The sequence below is a fragment of the Glycine soja genome, chromosome 4 (assembly GCF_004193775.1).
Source record: "Glycine soja cultivar W05 chromosome 4, ASM419377v2, whole genome shotgun sequence".
NCBI lineage: Eukaryota > Viridiplantae > Streptophyta > Magnoliopsida > Fabales > Fabaceae > Glycine > Glycine soja.
The window spans coordinates 4,866,163-4,892,103 of record NC_041005.1 but is presented as its reverse complement, the minus strand read 5'-3'; the positions used below and the strand labels follow the sequence as shown (position 1 = coordinate 4,892,103).

General features: G+C 31.5%; 4 protein-coding genes across 4 annotated transcripts; 2 read left to right on the top strand and 2 right to left on the bottom strand.

The window, feature by feature from the left end:
* Window positions 1–1,300: 1,300 nt before the first annotated feature.
* On the bottom strand, window positions 1,301–1,852 carry LOC114408894 (probable steroid-binding protein 3). Its single transcript, XM_028372093.1, has one exon. It carries the CDS (start codon window positions 1,754–1,756, stop codon window positions 1,454–1,456), a length of 303 nt encoding a protein of 100 aa, XP_028227894.1. The 5' UTR covers window positions 1,757–1,852; the 3' UTR covers window positions 1,301–1,453.
* A 9,087-nt stretch (window positions 1,853–10,939) lies between these two features.
* LOC114408893 (chaperone protein DnaJ-like) lies at window positions 10,940–13,070 on the top strand. Its single transcript, XM_028372092.1, has 3 exons — window positions 10,940–11,195; window positions 12,393–12,542; window positions 12,651–13,070. Exons 1-3 carry the CDS (start codon window positions 11,001–11,003, stop codon window positions 12,723–12,725), a joined length of 420 nt encoding a protein of 139 aa, XP_028227893.1. The 5' UTR covers window positions 10,940–11,000; the 3' UTR covers window positions 12,726–13,070.
* An 853-nt stretch (window positions 13,071–13,923) lies between these two features.
* LOC114408892 (protein TIC 55, chloroplastic-like) lies at window positions 13,924–16,560 on the bottom strand. The gene is made up of 3 exons (XM_028372091.1): window positions 16,048–16,560; window positions 15,252–15,354; window positions 13,924–15,173 (listed from the first exon to the last, which is right to left on the bottom strand). The coding sequence occupies exons 1-3, from the start codon at window positions 16,551–16,553 to the stop codon at window positions 14,055–14,057; spliced, it is 1,728 nt and encodes a 575-aa protein (XP_028227892.1). The 5' UTR covers window positions 16,554–16,560; the 3' UTR covers window positions 13,924–14,054.
* A 2,749-nt stretch (window positions 16,561–19,309) lies between these two features.
* On the top strand, window positions 19,310–23,238 carry LOC114408890 (lariat debranching enzyme-like). Its single transcript, XM_028372089.1, has 8 exons — window positions 19,310–19,690; window positions 19,925–20,046; window positions 20,118–20,311; window positions 20,545–20,727; window positions 20,819–20,937; window positions 21,071–21,210; window positions 21,829–21,948; window positions 22,953–23,238. Exons 1-8 carry the CDS (start codon window positions 19,410–19,412, stop codon window positions 23,063–23,065), a joined length of 1,272 nt encoding a protein of 423 aa, XP_028227890.1. The 5' UTR covers window positions 19,310–19,409; the 3' UTR covers window positions 23,066–23,238.
* Window positions 23,239–25,941: the final 2,703 nt, after the last annotated feature.

The window sequence follows — 25,941 nt, the reverse complement described above, 5'->3', positions numbered from 1 at the left end:
TCGATTGCACTAGTCCAAATATCACTGCGTAAACTTAAATATGTATTCTTAAGTGTTAGAAATCATACCAAAATAGTCCCTTAAATATTTTTAAAAATTCAAATTAATCCTTAGGTGTTAGTAAAATATAGTAAAATTCAAATATATTGACAAAACTTATTTCCTTTATTTACCCTCTGATAAAAAATATATAATGGTAAATATTCATTGCTTTAAAAAAAACGACAAATATTCATCAATAATTTAGAAATTACTTGCTAAGGACTATTTAGAAAAGAGGGTAATAATTGAGGAACTAAATTGATGGTTTACTTTTATTAAAATTAAATAATTTAAATGATTATAGTTGATATCTCTTCCTTTTATGATTCTGTACTTACCTCCCTCCATCAATAAAAATGATTAAAGTCTATCTCTCTTGATCGACACAACACCAAAAATTCATTTAGTTTCTCTTGAAAAACTGAATATAACTTAATGCATGAGATATTTAAGTAGTTATTAAAAAAAGCTTACAATAAGTTCAAGATGTGCGAATAAAAATTGTCCTACTAAATTCTATTTGAAAGTTTTAGACACACCTAACAGTGTGTAATATCCGCAGACAAGGAATTTAGCCAAAAAAAAACCCGCATAAATGTATTTTTTTCTTATTTGTCTACATATTAGACTTGCCTGATGAAAACTCTTTAATTTTTTTATCAGCTAAAAAATTTACTTAATTGTTTCTTAAATAAATATTTTTTATAGTATTTTTTAACAATTTTTAAAACGTAACTTAAAATAATATTTTATAAAACAATAACTTCTAATTTTTTATATTTTCTTTTATTTTTATTCTTAATACATTAATTTAATCTTCTTGTTTTCCTTTTTAAATAAATTTTTATTTTATTATTTTTTTTTTTAATTTTACACTATTCAACAACTAATTTAATTTTAGAAAATACTTCTAATTTAATAAATTAACTTTTAGTTAAAAGCTAATTTTCCAATTAATTTTGCCTAATATAACCCAAATATGTGGCTTGTGCGTGCAACAATTCTTTCACACTCATCTTTCATTGATATGAGTTGCCGTTGGCCCTTGATCTTGTATTACTCATGACTTTGGTTTCAGAGATTTATATATAATTTAGCAGAGAAGATAATTTAATTACGCAGATTGCAGAGCAATTTTCTTAATTTCTCCTTGATAGTGGCTTGTACTCAAATAAGATAACCCAAATTGGAAATGCAACGAAAATCCCTTTCTTAAGCAATAAAAGAAATTAAAATCAATTAGAGGAGCAAGATGAGATGCATGAAAGAGAAATCCAATCCCGTATCCAGAATTTGGATAGAGGAATTTTATTAATATTATTAGGGATTAAAGGGTGATTGAGTTCGGTTACAGAAAGAGATCATGCCACTCACATGATAGAGTACAAAATACACTTAGGTTATCATATGATTAATTGAGAACACGAGCAACGACAGGGTACTTAGCTTGGAATTTGTTCTCCCAGTCGTTGAGAACGCCGATCTCCTTGTCGGAGAGGCCGTCGAGGGAGGGGGAGATGTCGTCGTCGTTCTTGCTCATCTTCGCCAGGGCTCTGCTGGCGTCTTTGCCGGCGAACATGGCGTAGGGGCCGCCGGGGCCGTAAAAGGATTTTCCGGTGGTGACGTCGTAGACGCGGCCCTTCACCGCCACGTAGATCGGCTTCGATGGGTCCGTGCCGTTGTATTGGCTCAGCTGCTGGGGTGTCAGCTCCATTGTCTTTCGCAGCGTTGATGAGAAGAGGTGAGATGAGTGATCGCACAGCCAACAACAAAAACAAATACCAACCAACTCATCCTTTCTTTTCGACAACTTATCCTTATTCCTTTTCACTCTCACGTCTATCACATACTCCTCTCTCTCTCTCTCTGTCCCATCATTCCTTTTTTTTTTTTTGATAAATTATTATTAGGTTTAATTTAACTATTCGTCCTGTCAAAAAATAAATTTTTTAGTTTTTATATTTTAATTTTCATAAGATTTTTATTGTTAAATTTTTTTAACTCCATTATTTAATAAATTTTAGAATCTTTTAGAACTTAAAATATAAATTTTAGATATTAAACAAATATACTTATTAATTATAAAGATTAAATAAATAATTAAATCTTATTATTATTTCCTCTAATTTACCCAACAAACATATTTTTAAAAAATTCATTATTTTCTTTTAAGAAAAATATCCCATCAAAGGTCCTAAGCCTATCAACATATTTAAAAAATTCATTTATCTATTAACCGTGCTAAAAAATATTTCAAATTCACATTATTTATTAATTATTATGTTACTTTATATATATATTCTGTATTTTGATTTACATAATATACATTAAAATAATTAATATTAAAAAGAATATTTTATTAAATTTAATATTAATTTCTTTGTATTATTCATTATTCATCAAACAATATACATAATAAAAAATTATATTAAAACTTAAATATCTGTAATGTATTTTTTTTAAAATATCAGAACTTTATTTAAACTTTAATTTATATTTTTAAAAATATTTTATTTAAATATTTAATCTGATTTGATTACTTTATCATATTTTTTATTTATTAACGTGTTTGGTCATAGTATTTGACTTATAAGTGTAAAATTACTTCACATTGATGATATCCATTAATTAAACTCATTTATATAACTAAAATATTCTTATTAAAAAAATTAAAGTAATAAAATGGTATTATTCTTTAATATTTTTGTGTTTTAATGTAATTAATAGAGTTTAGTTTTTATGTATTAAAATTATAAAAAAAATTACGTATCAATCAATTAAAACATATTTTATATATGACTTTAAAATTATTTATTACACAAATCAACAATTTCATCATACATGATTGTCTATATTTAGATAAAGTATTTTAAATTAATTGTAATATACTTATATGCTATAAATTAAAATACATAATTTCTCATCTAATCAATATCAGTGTATATTATCAAGAGTAAATTATACTCGCACTTTCTGTATTATTCTCAAATTTTATTCAATATTTTTTTTTTACATTACTTATACCCCTCCCCTTCCTGAACTAACATCAATTAAAATATGTGAGCAAACGAAATTGTCCTAACATCTTTGTTACACTCGTGTTCCCGGTATTTTTCTCAAATTGCACCCGATATCCCCTCCCTTTTTTACATTACTTTTACCCCCTTTCTGTTAACGTCGTTAACTAACGTCAATTAAAATATGTGAGTAGACGAAATTAGCTTGACATCTTTATTAAATATAAACAATTGACCATGTGAATGGACCTTTTCTTAAGGCAATAACAATTTTTCTTTTAATATTTGACTTTTACTTCATTGTAGCTAACACTTAAAGAAGATATAGCTCTTGATTGAGACATTATATCAAACGCCTAGCCATAAAAAATAAATACTTCAAAAGAAAGAGTTAAAAACAAAAATGTAGGAGCAAAACACTAAAATTTGAAACAAATAACCATATTCAATCAATAGACATTGCTGGAAACACATCAACAAAGACACAACAACCAAACGACTCAACACACACCAAAAAAACTGAACTACAAAAAAGTAGAAGAAGAAGGTTAGGTGTTAACACATGCGTACCAGCAATGTGGGTTCACGTTCAATTAGAGAAAAAAGAAAAGAAGGAAGAGTGTTAAAATATTTTTAGGTTGAAAATGATGTCATATTTTTTATGGAGTTAAGAGGAAAAAGATATGATATTTTAGACATAAATTTTCATTGAAAGTCATGTGACCAACATGTGTCTACTTTTTGTTAAATTATTAAACGATGTTTCGGAGGAAGAAGGTCTCGGTGTAATGTGAGCTAAATAATGAAGGGGTTTTTTGTAGGGTGCAAAAAAAGGGGGTGTCGAGTGCAATTTGAAAAAAACACAAGGGGTGCAAGTGTAATTTACTTTATTATCAATATGTTTTAAAGGGTGAATGATCATTTTCGTCTCTGAATGTGTAAATCGCTAACAAATTCATCATTGAAAGATGAAAATTCAAATTTTTAGTCCCTGAAAAGTGTAAAAAGTGCGACAAATTCATTCATATGTTAACTTTTGTCTGTTATTGTTAATGAGAGAGCCTATGTGACATAGATGGACAAAAGTGTCACAAAATTGATTGTCAACATGACTATCAGATAGATTGGACGAAAATGTCAGTAAATTATCAATGAACCTAAATGTTAGTAATTTTTTGTTGGACGAAAATGTCAGTAAATTACTATTATTTGACCAAAATGTCAATAATTTTCCATTGTATCAAAATGTCACTAATTTTTTATTGAACACAAATGTCAGTAAATTTTTGTTTGACCAAAATATCATTATGTTTCTATTGGACTAATTTGTTAGACCCCAAATTTCATTTCACTTAAGGGTAAAATATAATTTTAGGATAAATTTTATCCTTTTTTTTTATCATTGCAAACATAATATTACAATAATCACTTAAAAAAATAGGGAACTAAACATAATTTAAAACAAACACAATAATAACCATAATATTGATTAACGACCATAATTTACCTGTAACAATAAAAAATATCCTAAATAAACATTGTAACAGTGTACCAATCATTATAAATTTTTTCAAATTATAATTAGTCACAATCTACTATAAATAAAAGATAAATATATCTCATATTTCACTTTTTTTTAATATAAAAAATACTTTATTAAATTCAAAAAAATCAATAGGTACAAAACGATCCCATTTGGATTCAGCTATTACCCAGCACCCAGTAGACTAAAAAAAACGTGGCAGACAAATAAATAAAACCTATATGCTATCCCCTTCTAGCATTAAGATATCTATATATTTCCTAAGCCTTTTATTATTCCACCCTCTATACACCAGTGTATTTATTATTTTCTTTCCTACTGTATTGATATCAATAGCTTGGCCAAAAATTTTGTTGTTCCGAATATTCTAAATCTCATAAATGGTTTCAGCAATCGCCATTTTGAGAACAGTCGCTCGAGTCCCTTTCCCTTTGGTGTGACGTATGAGCCAATGTAATTCATTAGGCCAATCACTTGGATCATGGCGAATTTGCACCCATTGTAAAACTTTCATCCAAACACGCTTACTGTTATCACATGCAAAGAATAGATGATTCATCGATTCCTCTTCTGAACAGAAACAACAGCTTTTATCATCAATCATTCCATACTTGCACAATCTATCCTTGGTTGATAATCTACCATGGCACGCAAGCCACAATATAAAGTTTGCACGGGGCCTCGCGGTGTTTCCGTATAACAAATTATTCCATTCCATTCTTTGTCCACAATATTGCAGCTTACGATATAATTTACCCATATTGATGCTGCCTCGTATCATGAGTTCTTCCATATTGTCTATTTTTTCTAAATCTTCTTGCTGCTTTAGTATGGCTTTCATGATCCAAGAATCGGTGTTTTTTTATCTCAATATGCATCAGCTCGCTTCTCTTTACATAATATGCTTGTATCCACTTCACCCATAAGGAGTCTTCTTTGCCGCTCAAATTCCAAAGTAATTTCATCAAGTTAGCTTTATTCCAAATGTCAATGTCAATGACATTCAGACCACCACAGCTTCGCGGACTGCATATTTGCTTCCAAGCTACCGGAGATTTACGACTTCCTTCAAATCCCCCAGTCCATAGGAAAATCCGGCAGATTGCTTCAATTTTCTATAGCACACTTTTAGGAAAAGGAAAACAGTTTAGCCAATAGTTAGTAAGTGCAAACATAACTCTATTGACAAGCTGTAACCTTCCTGCATAAGATAAGAGTTGTGTTGTCCAGTGCTTGATTTTGCCTACAATTTTATCAATCAAAGGTGAATAATGGATGGTAGATAACTTTTTACTAGTCACCGGAACGCCTAAATATTTAAACGGTAATTGCCCTTCTTGGAAACCCGATACCTCTAGAATCTCCCTTTTGGTCACAGCATCAATACCAGCACAAAACAGGCGGCATTTCTGTGGATTCACCACTAGACCTGTTGCCTTCGAGAAACTTTCGTAGGCCCTCATCATCATACCAATTGAGATCTTGTCACCCCTGGAAAAAAGCAGTAAGTCATCCACAAAACAAAGGTTTGTAATCTTCAATTTATCACATTTTGGATGATAATTAAAGTCTCCATCCTTTTGCATTTTGTACAAGTATCTATTGAGGCATTCCATGACAATAACAAAGAGCATAGGTGATATTGGGTCGCCTTGTCGGAGGCCTCTTCTCGCTTCCATGATCTCAGTCTTGTACCCATTGACGTTGAATCTATAGGATACAGTTGATACCGCAATCATTATCCAATTCTTAAATTGCTGAGGACAACCCACCTCATTCAATATTTTTTCAAGCGCATTCCAATCCACCGTATCGTAGGCTTTTTGAATATCCATTTGCATAAAACATCTCGGATAAATTCTCTTTCTTTCATATCCCTTGATCAATTCATAGGTGAGTAGGATGTGGTTATGTATTTTCTGCCCTTTCACAAATGCCGCTTGATTATTTCCAACGATTGTCCCTAGCACTTTGCTCAATCTATTCGCCAAAATCTTGGATATGATCTTGTACAATGTGCTACAACACGCAATCGGTCGATAATCCTTGATTTCTTTTGCTCCCTTGTGTTTTGGAATCAAGGTAACACTAGAACAATTAACAGCTCTATACATACGGTTGTTTCTAAAAAAATCTTGAACTGTTGCTATTACATCTTGTTTAATAATGTGCCAGGCTTTTTTTGAAGAAATATGCCCCAAAACCATCCAAGCCCAGTGCCTTATCATTGTCAATGCCGTTCAAAGCATCTGTGATCTCTACTTCAGTAACCGAACCTATTAGTATCTCCCTCTGTATATTGGTTAATTGGTTACCTGCTCACATTGCACTGATGTCTACTCCCTCAAGATCGCCTGAAGCCTTCCCCATTAGATTTCTGTAAAACGCCACGACTTTGGTTTCTATTGCCTTCTGATCTGTAGTATATGTACCATCATTTCTCATGATTTTCTTTATGCCATTGGTTTGATTCCTTATCTTTATCGCAACATGGAAATACTTATTATTACCGTCGCTTAATCTCAACCAGTCTATTTTTGCTCGTTGTCTGAGCATACTTTCCTCTAGTTCCTGCAAATTAACAAGAGATTCAGAGAGCTCCTTAGCCTTGTTGATCTTCTCAACATTCATCATGTTAGTGCTAAGATCTTATTGAGCATTGGTTAAGTTGTCTCTAGCATGTGTAATTTTATTGGACATATCAGATAGTGGTCTGCAGAGTTTCTTGATATGAGGTTGTAGCCGTTGTAGCTTCTTCCAAACAACAAACATAGGCCTACCATCCAATGGCAAATTCCAATTATTTGCGACAGTTTCCTGAAAATTGTCCATCTCAGCACAACAGTTGAATCTAATATGTAGTGTTCATTTATATGTTATGTGTAAGGATTGCTGGCATTTACGTCCAATAAACATATCTCGTATTTCACTTTTTTGAATCAAAATTATAATAATTACTAACATTGACATCTAATAAAAAATTACTGACATTTTGGTTCAATAATGATAACTTACTGACATTTTAGTCCTATGAAAACATAATGACATTTTGGTGCAAAAAAGAATTACTGACATATTCGTTCAACAAAAAATTACTCCCATTTAGGTTCAATAATGGTAACTTAGTGACATTTTCGTCCAATGATAACTTATTGACATTTTCATCCAATCTATTTAGCAATCATGTTGGCAATCAATTTTGTAACATTTTTGTCCCTCTATGTCACATAGACTCTCTCATTAATGGTAACAGACAAAAGTTAATGGATGAATGAATTTGTCGCATTTTGTACATTTTCAGGAATTAAAAATTAAATTTTTATCTTTCATGGATGAGTTTGTTAACGACTTACACATTCAATAACGAAAATGACTATTTGCCCTATTTTAAATGAATTATAATCTTTGTGATATAGATATATTCACATTAAATGATGTCTTTTACATATTCTTATTGTTGGGAGGCTTCTTCCCACCACTTACTGTCGCATGATGAGGTCATTGTGTTATTGGAGGCAATGCTCGAAGTCAACTGCTTTGATGCTATGTCAGTTATCTCCAAAGGTCCACTTGTGACCTTATCTTTATTGAGTGAGTTATATGAGTAGCACCTGACAATGAATGAGACAGTCTTTGCAATGTGCACTTATCTTTTTCATATTGTTGGTTGCATAATCGTTGTTAAGAAGAGCTCTCCCTGTGTGTTTGTTTGTTGTTGCTATTTTAGGATCTACAACATGTAGTTGATATGCATGAGTTGTTGTTTCCTTGTGTTTTAGGTACCAACTATTAAGCAAGGCCAACGACACCACATGTTAGTTTAGCATATATATGATAGGTACAAAATGTATACATTATTTTTTGTTGTAAGTTTGTCTTTTTATTTTTATGATATATTTATGTATAATGTTTTTTGTGTGGACATTGTTGTATATATAAACACTTTTCGATTGTCAATTGTGGGGTAAAACATACATTTACAACCTTGTACCGTTAGATGGAAGCCTTTGAAGGGATTTGAACATCTTTAAGTCACAAAGAAGATCCTGAACTTTATTTAGCTAAATGACATCATTTGAGTGTCATTCAAGGATCACAAAAAGGTGCAAGCCTTTCAGGAGATATCATACTTCTTTGGCTTCCTTCGACTTGACACCTACCTTTGCAATTGTATGTCCAAAATGATGCTATGACAATTTGTCCATTTTTAGGATTCCTTGATCCCTTCATTAGATTAAAAGCTATGTTCCTTCTACTAAGGCGATTAATGGTCAATATCAACATTGGTGTGATCGTTACTTTGGTTCAAGGACCACTTGTGCCTAATAAGCATGCACCAACAATTATTTGGTTCAAGGACCATTTGTGCCTTTCAAGCGTTATCTTACTCGTTTGAACCGGTCACCAAGTCGAACCATCGACTTTGATACCAGTTATTGGGGAATTCGAGGGAGTAAAGACAAGAGAGATTTACACCAATGAGTCATGAGCAATCACATAAGGGAACTTGACACCACACTTTAACCCAAAACCTTAAGGCTTAGATTTATGGGTCTTCTCTTCACTTTATATAGTGCTCAACTTTTTTACTTCTACTCGATATAGGACTTCACCTCACACTTTACTCCAACGCTTATTTATATATATTTTTGTAGCCAATGTTTGAGAGGATTTCTCACGATCTTCAAATCATCTAAGATTTGTAAGATGTGAATCTTAACATTGATTGAGAGGTAGACAAAAATGAAATACTTTTGTAGGATATACATACCAGAGAAAGAAGACTTAGTGTTATTTTATATTTTTTATTTTCTTGTATATTTTATTGATTTATATATTTTTTGTTGAATCTTGTGTTGTATATGTATGATGATTTTCGTTTGAGTTCTTCCATATTCTTGTCTCATCTAATTTTTTCAATTTATTTCTTAAATTAAGTATTTAGTCATTAATTATTTTAATTAAATCCTTTAAACACAGATTAAAGTAATTAATCACAACAATAATTAACCAAAACCAATCAAGACATAGGTCCCCAAGATGTTTATAGGTCTAGACAGATGAAACCAAACAAATGGTGTAGGTGAGTTTCGCGTCGAGTTAGATTGACAGTCAGACTTGGTACGTACGTGCCGCATCCCAATTGGGGAATTAATTTAAAAATTCAAACGGAGCACAATTCCGCTTTTCTACACCGTCAAACCTTAAACGTCATTGACAGGGTTGACACATCCTCTTTAATCTAGAGTAGTCATACATGTACACATTTTCATTTTAAATATCTCATTAATATTTTTTATTTATGTTTATTTTTTCTTTTATTATATCATAAATTTTATAACATGATAAACTCTTGCATTTGGGGTGTTTAATATCTAGGATTTATGATATAATAAAAAAATATAAAAATATTAATAAAATGTTTAAAATAAAAGAATATTCATGTATCACTGTTCTTGACTAATTAGACTAACTTAATTAAATTTTAACTTTAATCTAACAACTCATGTAATACTGTTATTTTATTAAATAAAATCATAATTCACTTGCCAGAACTTTTCCTTGTCTAAAACTTACTCCATTAAATTGAGTCTTTTTATTTATAATATTTTTATGTACAACATTGTACTATAAAATAGAAAATAACAATAATGATTTATATAATATGTTATTTTTTTTAAAGAATATTTTCCTTTTTTTTTATCATGTAATACACTCTCCTCTTCAAGTTCAAATTGTTACTTTAAGGAGATGTTTGATAAGAAAAAAGTTTTTTAATAAACAAGAATCATGATTTCATACAATTATATTTTCTGTGAATAAAATCTATGTGGTTGACGATGAAAAATATTTAGATAGGTTTCATAAGAATAAAAAAAATATGTGATATTTTTATCTGTTATTTTAATTATTTATCACATAAAATAATTTATTATAATAAAAGAAAATTTAAATTTAAGAAAAAAAATTCACATATCTCATGAGAAATTTTTCATGAAAAATTAATTAAAAAACATTCCCAGAAATATATTTTTTCAGAAATCTTATTTTTTTAAAATAAATAAGAAATATGGGAAAATCCATAATTCAAAAAAAAAAAACTCAAACTTTTCTACTAAGAAACGCACCTTTTAAGTTTAAATCAGAGGTGGAGTAGCAAAATTAACTTTGGCTTGTGGGTCTGCGCGGATTTTTTTTCTCCCTCCTTTTTGTTTTATGGAAAAATAAAAAGAGAGCGATATTAAATATTTTTGTAGTAATAAATATATTAAATCCACGATTACAAGCAATATTAAATATTTTTGTAATAATAAATATAAGTTTATGGTTATACGGCAAGAACAAAAATCATTCCATCGCTATTGTGATTATAGCAGAGAAGGCAAAGAAAGAAAATAATGAGTAGGTGTGTATCTTGTGCGCTGATTCCCAATAAGAATTTCTTGGTATCACCAATTCAAATCCCAATTCATAATGCAGTAAAGGTTAGGGGCAACAATAGAACTTGTGGCCTGCGCGTTCAGCTTTCTATGGTGGACTCTTCCTCCGCTGATTTCACCAGACGCATCGAACGAGCTTGGTTAATTTCTAAGGTTCAATCTCTCTCTCTCTCTCTCCTCCATCCTTCTAACACCGTATTTTTAGATATTCTCCTGATTTCAGCCTTTAATTAGATAGCTATCGGGACTCTATCCCCAATTTTCATCTATCGATATATATTATTTCTATTGATGCTTTGGGGTTTTCCATTTTCATACATTTACTTCCCTTTTTAGAAATTTGAATATCATATGCGTTCATTTTATTTTAAATGTTCGAATTATGTTAATTGATCTTATAGATGGCATGTTCCGTTGAAATACTGAATTATGTTCGTTGTTAAGGTATTTAGTTAGTTTTTTCTTTTGATTTGTCGGAACCAAAGATAGGTAGGTAACAAGGAATTTACAACAACCACCTACTCATATGTTCAATCAACTGGGTTAGACCCCATTGGTGTTAGAGGTAGTTAGTTTATCAAGCCTTATGGCTATGCCTATGCTGATCAGTTATCCTTTCAAGGTTCCCATTTTAATGTGTTTGTGGAAAGCTTTGACCGATTATAGTCACTGGGTTGTCACTTGTCCATAGTTGTTTACATGATTTTCCGACTTAAACTAGCCTGTACTGTGTAGCTTGCATTTGTATGATTTTGAATCCATTCTAGGGACAGCTTTAAGTGAGTTTAATTTTTATCAGTCATTGTGTAACAGTCTTTACATTACCAACCAATTAAATAACACACATATGATTTTTAGCCCGGGAAAAAATGAGAAGAGGGAGACCGAAAATGACGTTGGAGGAAATCATCAAAGGAAGATCTTAAACTTTATAATATTTTTGAAACTTTGATTTTTAACTGTGCTGAGTGAGGTAATGTGATCCATGTAGCCAACCTAATTTAGTGTGATAAGGTTTTGTTGATGTATTAATCTCAATAATATGGCAATTCAAGATTAGTTGACAGTCTTTCTATTCCAATAAAATTCAATGCTAAATAGAACATACTTATGAAAGGACACCATTATTAACGCTGGGATTATTAGGTTGTTCTTACATAGTCATTGCAATGGAAGTAAATAGGAGAGAGATTTTGTATGAAAAGACGATTTTTATACCAAGTTTAAAATTTATCTTAATCCTGCTGCGTAGGAGCCTAGGAGAGTACCTCATAGAGTGATCTAACACTGTAACTCGAAAATTCATTTTGATATTTCTAAGCTGATCTGATATATTTATGATGCTTACAGCAACCAGGGCCAATCGTGTGTTCATCTTGCGACTCAAAAGGGCATATTGAATGTAAATGGTGTGCGGGTACTGGTTTTTTTATTCTTGGTGATAACATGCTTTGTGAAGTCCCATCAAGAAACACTACCTGCATTATTTGCACTGGAAAGGTATCTCTATGGCAAAAGATTAATGCGAACTCACTTTACCTGTACACTCTTGACAATAACAGTTTACTAGGGACTTATTATTTTTGTCTTTAATTTGTTATTATTCAGGGATCAATGTGCTGTTCTGATTGTCAAGGAACAGGCTTTCGTGCAAAGTGGTTGGGAGAACCTCCTTCTTCCTAGTACCAAAGCTACTACTCAAATGGTGGAGCTTCAAGGCTTCTTCTAAGTCGTGAAAATTGTATTTATATTATGTCTCGTTTTACATGTGTCTGACAGATGCAGCAACCTCTTTAGCTCGCAGATTAATTTTGCATTGATCAGTATTGTCTTGTTATTCATTTTTTAACATTGACATGTTACTAGAAGCAGTATATATTCATCAACTTGTATAAATGCCATTGTTTTACTAAATGAAATATGGAGGAGTTTCGAAACCACGATACAGGTTATTCTGTTTCAACATGTAAAAGCTTAAGTCGCCAAACAGAGCGCATTATATGAAGTCATGATCGGTTTGAATTTTAAGGGGACTGTTCAGTTGAGGTTAATTTTGTGAAAAACAATCATACTGACTCCACCTGTAATATAGCAATCTTGTGCGCTAATTATTGTTTTTCTTTCTTGTCTTTCTAACATTATCAATGTATGAATCCCTCTTGACCAATTTGCAGCCCAAAATACTGCAAATCCATGTTTAAAAAGGCTTAAACATGTTTTTTTTTTTTTTCATGTTAGTCAACGCTTTTTCATTTTTTTTGTTTGTAAGTTTATTTTTTTAATTTTAGTCTTTGTAAATTAACGTTTTTTTAATTTTGGTTGTCGTAATTTTTTTTGTTCATTTTCAATCCTTTTAAGATTATAAGTTTTTCTCATAAGTTTTAAGGACTAAAATTTAAAAAAAAATGAACTTAGGGGAACCCAAATATGAAAAAGTTTCAATTTACAGCGATTAAAAATATTTTTAAACCTTAAAAAAAATCCTGAAATAATAATATATAGATGGTTTTCTGCCAAAGCATATTTCTCCCCGTCGGATCTCTTGTTAAATTATCAATAGGAGGAACATTTTTCTTCTATTCCTTTCTGGTTTGAATAACAGAGAAGGGTAAAATATTAGTCTTATTAGATGACATCCAACTATTAGCGTGTTTAACTTTAAACGTCTCGGACGAACGTGATTTGGCATTGTTTTTGCTTTGTTTAGTTACGGTAAACTAAAATCAAGTTTACTTTTAAAGCACGATACTACCAACAAAAGCACAATACTATAAGTGAAGAATATAACTTGTGCTGATTTTGAAAGTTAATACGAAATTTTATCACAAACATGTTTTTGAAGTAAAATATTTCAAATATAAATTACATTACCTCAATTTAATTTTAATTTTGCAAAATCAAAATTACTCAAAACTTTAAAAATGTTCTGCCAAACACAATCTGTAACAACTAATTAGTCATTAGACAAACTGTTTAGTATTCATTTGAACAACTATTTTTACAACCAGTCACTCACAATCTCCTATGTGTCCTAATAAAATTTGTTGTATTCATTGCAATGGCGGTTGAGCAAGCATAGACTCCAACAGAGCAGAGAGCTGCAGATGCCAAGAGAAGGACCTTCCATTGTCTCCCAGAAAGCAGAATTGCCAACGCAGTTAATGCAATTGCCACAGCTGAAAGAGCATTTTTCCAAGCTTCGAAAGCTTTGACGACGGTTCTACATCCTTTGCAATGAATCACATGCCTAAAATATCTGTTGGCAAAATTAGGGGCATGCATTGTTCCAATGCCCCCCTTGGTTGGTGAGGAAGCTGATTGTCCTGCGACTAGTCCAGCAGGTGCGTGTTCAACCACAGCAGGCTCTTTAGGCAAAGAGATAGTGCTGTGACCAAAATGATATGGCATTCCATGCCCCGCTTTGTCCATCCACTTCCTGTATTCAGCAACCCATGTGTCTGATGATTTCAGATTCAGGTATAGTTCCTTTGTTGGAACCTTTTCTCTCAGAAGAATTTCATTTTGTGATGACAAGAATCCCATGTCTTGCTCAAACACCTTGCTTGCATTCTGATGGAAGTACCACTTAGGAAACACTTTTGCTAGTGGAGATCTTTTTGTTCCTCCAAACCTAACTATCAGCATGGATTTCCCTTGCCCGGTTGGTCTACAAAGGAACAGGCCACTGAAGTAGTTTATTTCACCATTCTTATCAATAATTTCCCTGTTGTTTTGTAGAACACAAGGAGCCTCAAACCGCAAGAAGTTAGGCATGGATCCATCTTTCTCTCTGCCCCACCAACCTGCAAACCCTCTATCTGTTCGTTCGGTCACCTCAAAACACAGCGGCTGAGCATCCTCCCTTTTCGCAGTCCAATCTGTTCTGTCATGGGAGATTGGGATATGAGCAGGATCCATCAGGTTCTCCAGAAGAATAGAGTGATCATAAGGGAGTTCGTGAATTGTCGAAACATCTTGAAACCCCGGCCTTGCGAAGTTCTCAAACCAAGGTAATTTACTGACATTTGGAGGTGTCTTGAGGGACATCCATACCCAAATAACACCTTGAGAGTCCCTCACTTCATATGTTTTAACACAAGCAGCCCTTGGGATTTTGGCATCAGCTGGAAGCTGTTGAGAACAGAAAAAGAATTGTCAGCATCATTGCCTTTTGATTTAGCTGACGATAATTGTAGCTGTGTAACCAACCTGAGGTATCTTCACACATTTTCCCTCCCCTTCAAATTGCCATCCATGGTATAGACACTCGAGCCTTCCATCAATCAACTGTCCCTCAGATAGTTTCGCTAACCTGGATTGTATAAAAAGATAAGGTCCAGTATTTGATAAGCATGACAACCATCAACCAGTCAAGCTACAAAATTTTCAGTAATTGAGAAAAGCTAAGCACCTATCTTAATTATGCTATTTGCAATCACTGAAAGTATAAAACTTGGATACAGTATTCTAAGTGTGTTTTAGATATTTTTCTCTAATTAGAATTTAAATTTTCACTTCGATAAGTTGCAGAATAAAAAACAACTCTAATTCTTGTTAGAGAACGACACTAAAAACACTTGCGAAACTGCATATAAGTTTTACCGTGACAAACATTGTCAACCGTCAACCAGTAAAGCTACAAAATTCAGTAATTGAGAAAAGCTAAGCACGTAATTGTGCTAATTGCATTTACTCAAAGGAGTACCCATAAATCAGTTCTTTAGTTACTTTAGTACAGTCCTCCATTAGAATCGGAATTTCACTTCAATAATCTGCATAATAGTAAAAATTTGCACGATTGACGTAATATTCTAATTCTGATTGAACAACTCTAAACACACTTATATGTAACTACATCAAAGTAATGTCGTCAAATTTCATGGTTATTTATCGAAGCAAAACTCTAAATTCTGATCTCTATAAACACATAAGTAACTGTCTACAAATTGCTGGTGTGACCAAAGATGAAAATAAAAAACAAACGGAATCATAAGCAGGGAGTGACCGGTGGGGGCAGCGATCTTCGTAACAGCGAAACTGGCCATTGCCATCCTTGAACAACACGAGCTGTTTATCAAACACTCTGAGACCCAAAGGTGCATCTTCGGGCACATTCTGAGTGAGATACAAAGGGTACCATTCCTGTGTCCAGTCATAGTCCCCTTTTCTCTCCTCCTCGCTGGTGGGGCCCACAAGAACCGCGTGATCTGCTTTGATGTCTGCAGTGGCGCCACACCTGAGTTGCTTCGATCTTAGTGATGATGTTTTGAATGAATATTGGGAGCAGAGAGTCCAACGTGGTAGGACTTGGTTTGGTGGACCTGAAACTCGCAGAGGGAGGGAAGTTCGAGTGGTACACAGAAACGGATTCACCAAAGCCATGTTAGACAACAAAAGTGAAGAGCGAAGAAGATAGCACAAACACAAACTCAAACGAGGAAGAAACACAGGAAAAGAGACAAATGCACGTTTCGTGTGTCGTTCCTGGCCACATAATAATAACACTTCCATGTCTTCATTACGATGATGCGTGTCATTTAGTCCAACTAGTAAAGATTACGATGCTGAATAATGGTCAGGTAACCATGTAACTAAAAAGACACATTCTCTGGATAAGATCTATAAACATTGATTTCATTTATCATTATTCGCAAAATATGTTGTTGGAAAAATTGATCAACTATGCAGTAGATTCGTAGAATGAGATATTCCTTAAATATTTATTAATTACATAACTTTATTGTCTAAATAGTATTAATTACATGTTTTTATTCACCTAATGATGGAGTTTGGCTAGTATGGAAAAATTTAAATTATATGTGTAAAATAATTTTAAAAACAATATATTCAAATATAGAAAATTACAACATTTATAACAAACTTTGAGACATATTTGAACATACTAAGATTGGTTCGATTTCCTTTTCTAAGAAGAAAACAAAAAATAGAAGAAAGTTAGGTTAAATATTTCCAACACACATCACTTACACATTTTCTTTCTTTAGTTTTATTGTTATTAAAACAACTGTAAATTCAAAAAATTATGACTTTTTAACTTTAAACGTCTTTTATTTTAATAAATGTCATGAATTGCAATCTAATTTAACAATACTTTATCTATTATATCATATCAAATAAAATTCTGATTTGTTACGAGTTAATGTTATGTAGTAATTTTTTTAAGGGTTATGTGTTAATTCTTAGACACATTTATTGTTATTAATTAAATTAATTTTTTTTATAAATCAATTCGCTAGTAATTGAAGTCTTTTACAAATGGTTTAGTTGTGTGAGAGAAAAAACAATAAAAACGAATTAAAAAGAAATATTTGAATTGAAATAGAGAGAATACATAAATTTTTGAAAAAATCCTCTCATTTTCTCTCCGTTTGAACACAACTAAATCACCACTTATATAAGATAAAAAGGATTCGCTCTCTTTGGCTCCCCCCACCATCCCATGTCATCAACCTTATCATCATCATTATTGTTATCATTATTGTCATTTTCCATGTTTTGAGATCGATAATATTTTTTGTTTTTTTCTGGATAGGGAGTAATGAAAAAAACAATTAAGAGTAATTTGGGAATAATAAAAGTGTACACCAAATGAAGGAATTATCATTATAATAGTTATGGATTAAAGATAAAGTATATAAAAATTAAACTCAATTTGTACTTGAACATCTAATACTTTTGATAATTGTTGTGCATGATTACTTTTGAGCTTCATTATGCACAACAATTATCTACTTTTTCATTGATTTCTGCTTAGTTTAGTCTCAAGTAGCTAGCAATGAATGCTTTTATACAATTATAGGATTGTGAATAAAATTGTAAGCATTTATTTAGTTTTTCTATGTTTTTATCAAAGTTTTGGAACACTAGGAGAGGAAGAGAATCTCTCATAGCAAAAAAGACTCACTCAGCAAGTTATGCTTGCCCAACAAGAAAGGTTGTGTAGAGGAAAACACGTGACAACTCAAGAATGGAGAAAAAGGGGTCACATCATCTGCAAGGCTTGCTCAGCACATGCAACTAGTCCAGCGAGCAAATTCCTTTGGAAGAAAGAAATTTAATTGTAATTTGGGAATTCAGAAGAGCTCACCCAGTGGGTGCAGCTCGACCAACGAGCAAGACAAACTGAAGTATTGCTATTGGGATTTGCGAAGAACTCGCTCAACGAGTGTTGTTTGCCTAGTGAGTAACGTGTTTCTAAAGTGATAGAACAAAGGTCTTGGGATCATGATAAAAACCACATAGAGCAATGTGTAGTAGAAAAACATTGTTGTATGGGAGCTTCTTCCATTTTCCTCCCCAATCTTTTTGTTTTCTTTCCATTACAAGGTTTCTCATGACAATGAAAGATTAAATTATTCATTTCATTCATTTAATGTTATTCCCATTTCATTACTTCTTTTCTTCATTTATTATTTTGTGTATGACTTGATCATCCATCTGCATGTGGTATAGTGTGATTAGTATTGGAAAATATCTTCATACTAGAAATTGAAAATAAGTATCTAAATAAATCATTTATGGAATAAAATAAAGTTTATTAGCCTTGTAATAGACCACTATGCTTAAGGCAAATCACTTAGTCTAGCCTATTAAGGAATTAGGGGTAAAACCAAGTGATGTAGGCTCTCCCACGATGAATCATAGGTTGAGTAGATTAGTTGAGTAAGGTGATAGTATAAGTAGTTCTTACTAAAGGAAAAAAAAAAAAATCCTTTTATTACATCAAGAACTATTTGATCAATCAAGTACCCAACAATTTTCTTAATTTTGCATTATACATATTTTCTATTTCTTAATTTTACATTACACATATTTTCTATCCACGAAATGCTTGTGTTATTTTCTTTTAAGCTTTGTTCTCTTTCTCCTTTAATATTAATTATTCCTCATTGCATTTTATTTTGTCCTATTTTTAAACTTATGCATATTTAGATTTAAAAACTCAAACAATTATTTCATTCCCTTACAATTGGTTACATACAAATTGTTTAGCACAAATAAAATCTCAACAATACTTGCGATAATATTCAATCTTGTTGTTTTAATTATAATATGTGAAATTTTGTTCACTTGTTAATCAATTAATAACTTTATTTATCACCTAATATTAATATTTTTTAAAAAAAAGAATGAAAAAATACAACTTGATAAAATGAAATTTGTGTAAAATTTACATTGACTTAGGATATAAATAAAACTCACACTAAATAATTATTTAAATTATTTAATTTAAGAATTAAGAAATAACTGAAATTAGAAAAACAAATGGTAGGTATGGCTGTCCTGTCTGTGAAGCTGTGATTAGGGTTTTGAAAGGGTTTCCGATCACCGAACGGATCAAGGAGGATGAAGATAGCGGTGGAAGGGTGCATGCACGGGGACCTGGACAATGTCTACAGAACCCTTCAACAGTTGGAGAAATCTGAAAACACGAAAATCGACCTTCTCCTCTGCTGCGGCGATTTCCAAGCCGTGAGGAACGAGCATGACTTGAAGAGCCTGAACGTCCCTCTCAAATACCGCTCCATGAACTCCTTCTGGAAGTACTATTCCGGCGCCGAGGTTGCCCCCTACCCCACCATCTTCATCGGCGGCAACCACGAAGCTTCCAATTATCTCTGGGAACTGTCAGTTCACACTCTAATAACTGTTTCCGAGGTTTTAAAATATTTAGGTTTTAGGATTTAGGGTTTACGTCTCGTGGTTTCGTCACGTTTATTGATATTGTGGGAAATTACGGGCAAAAATGCGGCTTATGCAGCCAAAATCACAGCCGCGGACTGTTTTTTTTTATAAAAAAAACCTTAACTTTTGCAATGTGATCTAGGGTTTTGACAAGTGTTTGATTATGTTTGTTGTAGGTACTATGGAGGATGGGCTGCTCCTAATATCTACTTCTTGGGAGCTGCTGGGGTGGTGAGGTTTGGGAATGTTCGAATTGGTGGCCTCTCTGGGATCTATAAATCTTTCGACTATAAATTAGGTTGGTTATTTGTTTGTGAATTGTGAGTTTCTGAATTTTGTTGAATCTGAATGGATATTTTTTTGATGTAGGACACTTTGAGAGGCCTCCCTATGATCATAATACCATTAAGTCCGTGTATCATGTTCGTGAATATGATGTTCGCAAATTGATGCAAGTCAAGGAGCCAATTGATGTTTTTCTTTCGCATGATTGGCCAGTGAGAATCACTGATTATGGGGATTGGAGGGAGCTTGTTCGGCGCAAGCATTATTTTAAGCAAGAGGTGAGATTTGTTATCGTTATAGTTTTTAAGTTATTGAAATTGGAAGGTTTTTTGTGATAATCATTCTGTGTTTTGCATATGCTGGATGCTAATTTGCTTGTATTTATTTGAGGGAAATATGAAGCCATCATATTTATTATTATTTCTTGAGCAGTCATATAGATACTGGTTTTTAATTACACTTTATATAACGACACAGTATCTTATTTCTTTACCTGATATATTTTTGCCAGATAGAGGAAAAAAGACTAGGTAGTAAACCTGCTGCTGAACTTCTAGAAAAATTGAAACCACATTATTGGTTTTCAGCTCACTTACACTGCAAGTTTGCTGCTCTTGTTCAACATGGGGAAGGAGGTCCACTGACAAAATTTCTTGCACTGGATAAATGTATTCCTGGGCGTGATTTCTTACAGGTATAGGCATAGTTCTATAATTTGCAGGGTTAATCTTCTGTGATAGCTGTTTGAGTTAGTGATACAATCATGGCTTGTTCTGTGCCTTTAGATTGTGGAAATTGAATCAGATGCAGGACCTTATGAGATTCAGTATGATGAAGAATGGTTAGCAATAACACGGAAGTTCAACCCTATATTCCCTTTGACTTACAAAGGTGCAGACTTCAGGTGTGTGTGTGTGCATGTGAAAGCACCTTAATTAACATTTAGGATTTGAATTGTCAAATAAAATCTTTTTTGTCCTTCCCATTCCTCTTCCCCTTCAAATAATAATAATAATGCTATATGCCCTTGCTGACAGAGGCATAAATCTTGAGATGGAAGATTGTCTTGAATGGGTTAGAAGCAAGCTACAAGAGAGGGGGTGCAAACCTTTTGAATTTGTTAGAACAGCTCCATGTTATGACCCTTCACGATCCAATTTTGATGGTGCTTTTGCTGGTATTTCTTTTTCTTTTGTTTTCCATTACAAAGTATACATTGTAAATCACTAATTAAAAATTTGTTCAGCTTGTTCTCTGGATAAAGATATTCTTATCATGATCACTTAGGTCTTTTGGCTAATTTGTAGCTGTCTAATCTTCTGTTTACTTTGTGTGAGCTCCCATGCATGCACATGTTATATGCATGTTATGATTAGGCAGTGTTGATTATTGTGTCTTCCCATCTCATGTACATATGTCAATTAAAAAAGTTCGATTTTTGTATTTTGTGTTGCAGTAATACAGTAAATACACCCTATTTCAAACAATACAATATTCCTTTTAATTGAATGTCAAATTGTCAATCACTTCCTAAATCCTAAATTAGCCACAATTAAACGTCACTTCTATGTGCGAACATCTACACCTTTTACTAATTGATTTTTCTGACCTTTCTAATAGAATGGTTTTAGCTTGTAGGAAAGACAAAAAAATAAAATAGAAGACAGTTCTCATATAATGATGTTAGCCATGATTTCATTGTGCAATGCCCATGCTGTCATGTCTTATATAGTTTAAAATGTAACTCTATAAGTGTTAATTTTATTTAATTTTCATCTCTTCTATTTTTTTGCAGTGAATCCCCGAAATCCTCAGACAGAATCTTTTTTGCGGCTTCTGGAACTTCCATATCTTCTTGATAGGAATCCTGAAGCAAAGGATTTGTCACCTTATCCTTCTCCTTCAATTCAGAGAGGTAAAGTTTAGCCCTTTTAATGGTCATAGATGGATAGCCAGTCCATACATAAAATGTAACAGATTGGGCAGAAATCTGGAGAAATACTTCGGGGACATAAAATCATTTTGGCATGAGTGAACTTCGTGGTCAACATTGTTTATCACTTGTTCCTTCAAATTGTTCTCTCTCTCATAGTTGGTTTCTTTTTTTAATTTGAGCTATCTCTTGACCTTATGGTGTTATGAAATTACAATATTATGATAAGATAGAAATATGTCATGCCTATAGTGAAAATTTTATATCTAACTTTGGTCTGAATAAATTGGAGGCTTTGAGATTATTTTAGTATTCTTGTGGAGAAGACCCTTATGGGTTTGTAGCTCTTCAGATTATAATTGCAGTCCTTGATCTACTACTTATATAACCTAGTACCACTGCACTCTGTCCCAGGCCTCCAGCTTGCACTTTTGTTTTTTAATGATAATAATTATAACAAAACAGAAATTAAAGATACATGTGGAATTTTAAAGCCCATAGTTGTGGGGTGAGCCCCTATGTTAATTGGTTTGTCTTAAGCTTAGCACTGTCCTTAACTGATGTCGCCCTTGGTAGTGCTTTTGTTAAAGAGTGAGTTAATGCCAAAGTGGAAGCTGTTTGGTATTGCTTGATCACCCCCGTTGTGATATTTATTTCTCCTGTCAACTTAAGGGTGGCTACTTAGCATGTCTTTCCCCTGGCTTCCTTCCTTCATAGGCTTCTACCAACACAAGTTGGATGACTTGTCTTTCTAATTTGCCTAAACCGGGTCCTTTGAAAGATTTATTAACTTTTCAATGCTCATTTAGTAGAATATATAGCTTGCTTAACTACACTGTTGGCAACCAATAACCATACACATGGCTAAAAACGTTTTAATTGGTTTGCAATTTTTTTGTTAATAGCATTACTCTCTTATTATTAGTATATATTCGATCTTTTTCATTTTGAGTTAATGACTTACACTATTTCGTATATATTTCTAGGCACGGCTTATGATAGCGAGGACATTCCCATTGATGATGTGGCTGATGATGATGATGATGATGAAGAGCTCCCAAAAGTTGATAACGTTGAAACTGAGACTTCCAATTTGTGAATTGTTGTTGCAATAACATACTGAAGTGATAATGATATGCAGCTAGCATTTTATGCCTAGTGCTTACAAACGAGTGCTTACCCTCTAATGTTGTAGTTAAATTGCATGTATATTAACTAACCCTTTTTTTAAGAGAAAAAGAAAAGCTCATAGCAATTAAGGTTGTAGATCTCCAATCTCCAATCTCCAATCTCCATCATCAAGTATCTGATGTCTCTAATCAAAGTTGATGCCACACACGCACACAAAATGGTGGCGAGCCATGATTTTGCCACTTGCATACGTCATTACTGCTATCCATGCTGGATCTATATGTACTACTATTTTGTTTTCAAATGACTAAAAACTTAATTAAGTTAATAGTAGATGTAAAAAATAGTAGTAAATTTATCTGTGTTTAAAATGGGTTGGCCCAGGTTTTCCACTCAATTTAGCCGTGTATTTTGCTTGCTCTGTTGACTGCTGTGCAGTGAAGTAACTACAGCCATAAATGTGGCACACATTAACATAAATCATGATGCAGCATACACGCCACACGCTCACAGCCAATGAGTACTCACGTCGTTTCAGATTACATGTCTTCAAAGGTCATAAACATCTTAAGAAAAATCATAACTAACCCTGTTTTTGATGGATCATGGACGTAGAACTAACACATACTAACACTAACTAAATATCGGGATAAAATGATTTTTCTTCCACCAAAACATCATCATTCAAATAATTTGAGTATAATTGTGTAATAACTAAAGAATTTCAGTTATATTATAACAAATACTATCGGTAACATTTTATACAAAAATCTTTCATTCTTAAATTTTAATGATTACTTAGAAAATATTTGTTAGCATTTTCTTTTTATTTTTTAAATAATAATAAAATAAAATAAAAACTACTGTCAAAGGACGCATAAGTTAAAATGGAGAAAGTAGGAGAGAGAAACTGTATTTATTAAAAAAAAAACCTATAAATAAATATAAGAGAGTGTGAGCAAACGATTAACATTCTCATATGAGAAATTTTAGAAACAGTTGTTGACATACTGTTTAAAAGATTGACCAAAGTATAGTTTTCATCCTTTTATAATTTTCATCTTCCTATTTTTATTATCACCTTTTATTCAAATATAAAATAATAAATTAGTAAGACATTTGTTTTATTTAATTAATTTACAAATATTATTTTATATGTATCATTAGTTAACAATTATTATCTTTTTTTAGTTATAAAAATTTATAGATTAAAAAAATATTTAACAAATAAATCTTTTTAATTTTGCTTCATATCATTTATATATTTTTATTTTAAATAGTTTACATATTTTTATTTTATCAAATTATAATTAAATTTCATAAATTAATATATAAATTGATTTTAAAATATAAATAATTTGTACTCTAATTATATAAATCACTATAATTGATAATTACATTAATTAATATGTAAATTATACAAATTACGTAAATTTATTTTTATTCTAATTATATAATTTGATAAAATTTTAATATTTAATTTTTTAGAAAACTTACATGTTAATAATTTTGTTTTAATTATAAAAAATTATTTAGTAAATTTATTTTTTTAAACAACAATTATATAAATCAAGAAAATTACATAAATTAATATGTAAATTATTTATAAAAATAATGTAAATTTATTTTTATATATTAAAAAACCAAATTTTTATTTTAATTATAAAATTTAATAATTTGTTTTTATTTTTATATTATTTAAATATTATTTTAAATTTACGTAATTTGTATAAATTGAATAAGATAAATTTGTAAATAATCTATACATCAGTTTATGTATTTTTTAAAATTATAATAAAATAAGAACCAAACTTCATATATAATAATTTATTAATTTATATTAAAATTAAATTATATAATAAAAATAATTAAATTTAAAATTAAATATTAAATACTTTTTAAATTTATAAATTTTTATAATTAAAAAAATTAATAACTCCAAAGTAATGATACATGCAAAATAATGATTATAACATTAACTAAACAAAACAAGTTTCTTAGTGACTTATTTCTTTGTTTTTAAATAAAAGGTCATGAGTTTAACTTATACCAAGGTCTTTTTTATTTTTTGTTTTATTTAATCTCTTATCACACAAGCATAATATCAACAATTTACATAGTAAGCACTAATATGTCATATGAAAGTCAACATTTGATTTTGAATGATCAACTGAGGAAATAACTAAAATTGTTTATTTTAAAAAATGAGAAAACTAAATGTCTTGATTTAAAAATATGAAACCCAAAATTGAAGATGTGAAATTATAGGGGGACCAAAATTACAATTTAACCTAAAAGGTACTCTTTTTTATTGAATGAAATTTAGTGAAAATTACAGTATTTTTAGCTCACATTGAATCTTTTTTCTAATTTAATTTTATATTTTTAATAAATTTTAACCAATAAAAAATAACTTAATAAAAAATTGTATTTCTAGCCCAACTTTTTTTGTCAAACTTAGACGAGGAAAGAAGGAAAAGTGAAGGATACGACAAGGTTCTGTAAACTATAGTATGGCTAATCTGATTTATTTTTTTCTTTATTCATTAACCAAGTAGTACTAGTTGGTTAAATTAAATTTCCCCGGGGTTGACCCATCAGGAGCTTCTTTATTCATATACTACTAGTTGACAAAGTGTTTAATCAAATACAAAGTGCCTTTGAAGTTGATCAGGGGCAATGAGAGTACCAAAACACTTGTTTAGCATTTCACTAATTTTAGCACCTTTTCTTAGTATAACAATTAAGAGTTACCTGGAAGCATCTTTAAATGCTTGATGAGAGAAGTCATCTAGTAATTGGTAAGGGGGAACTGCATAACCAAACCTTCTATCTACCTACTGA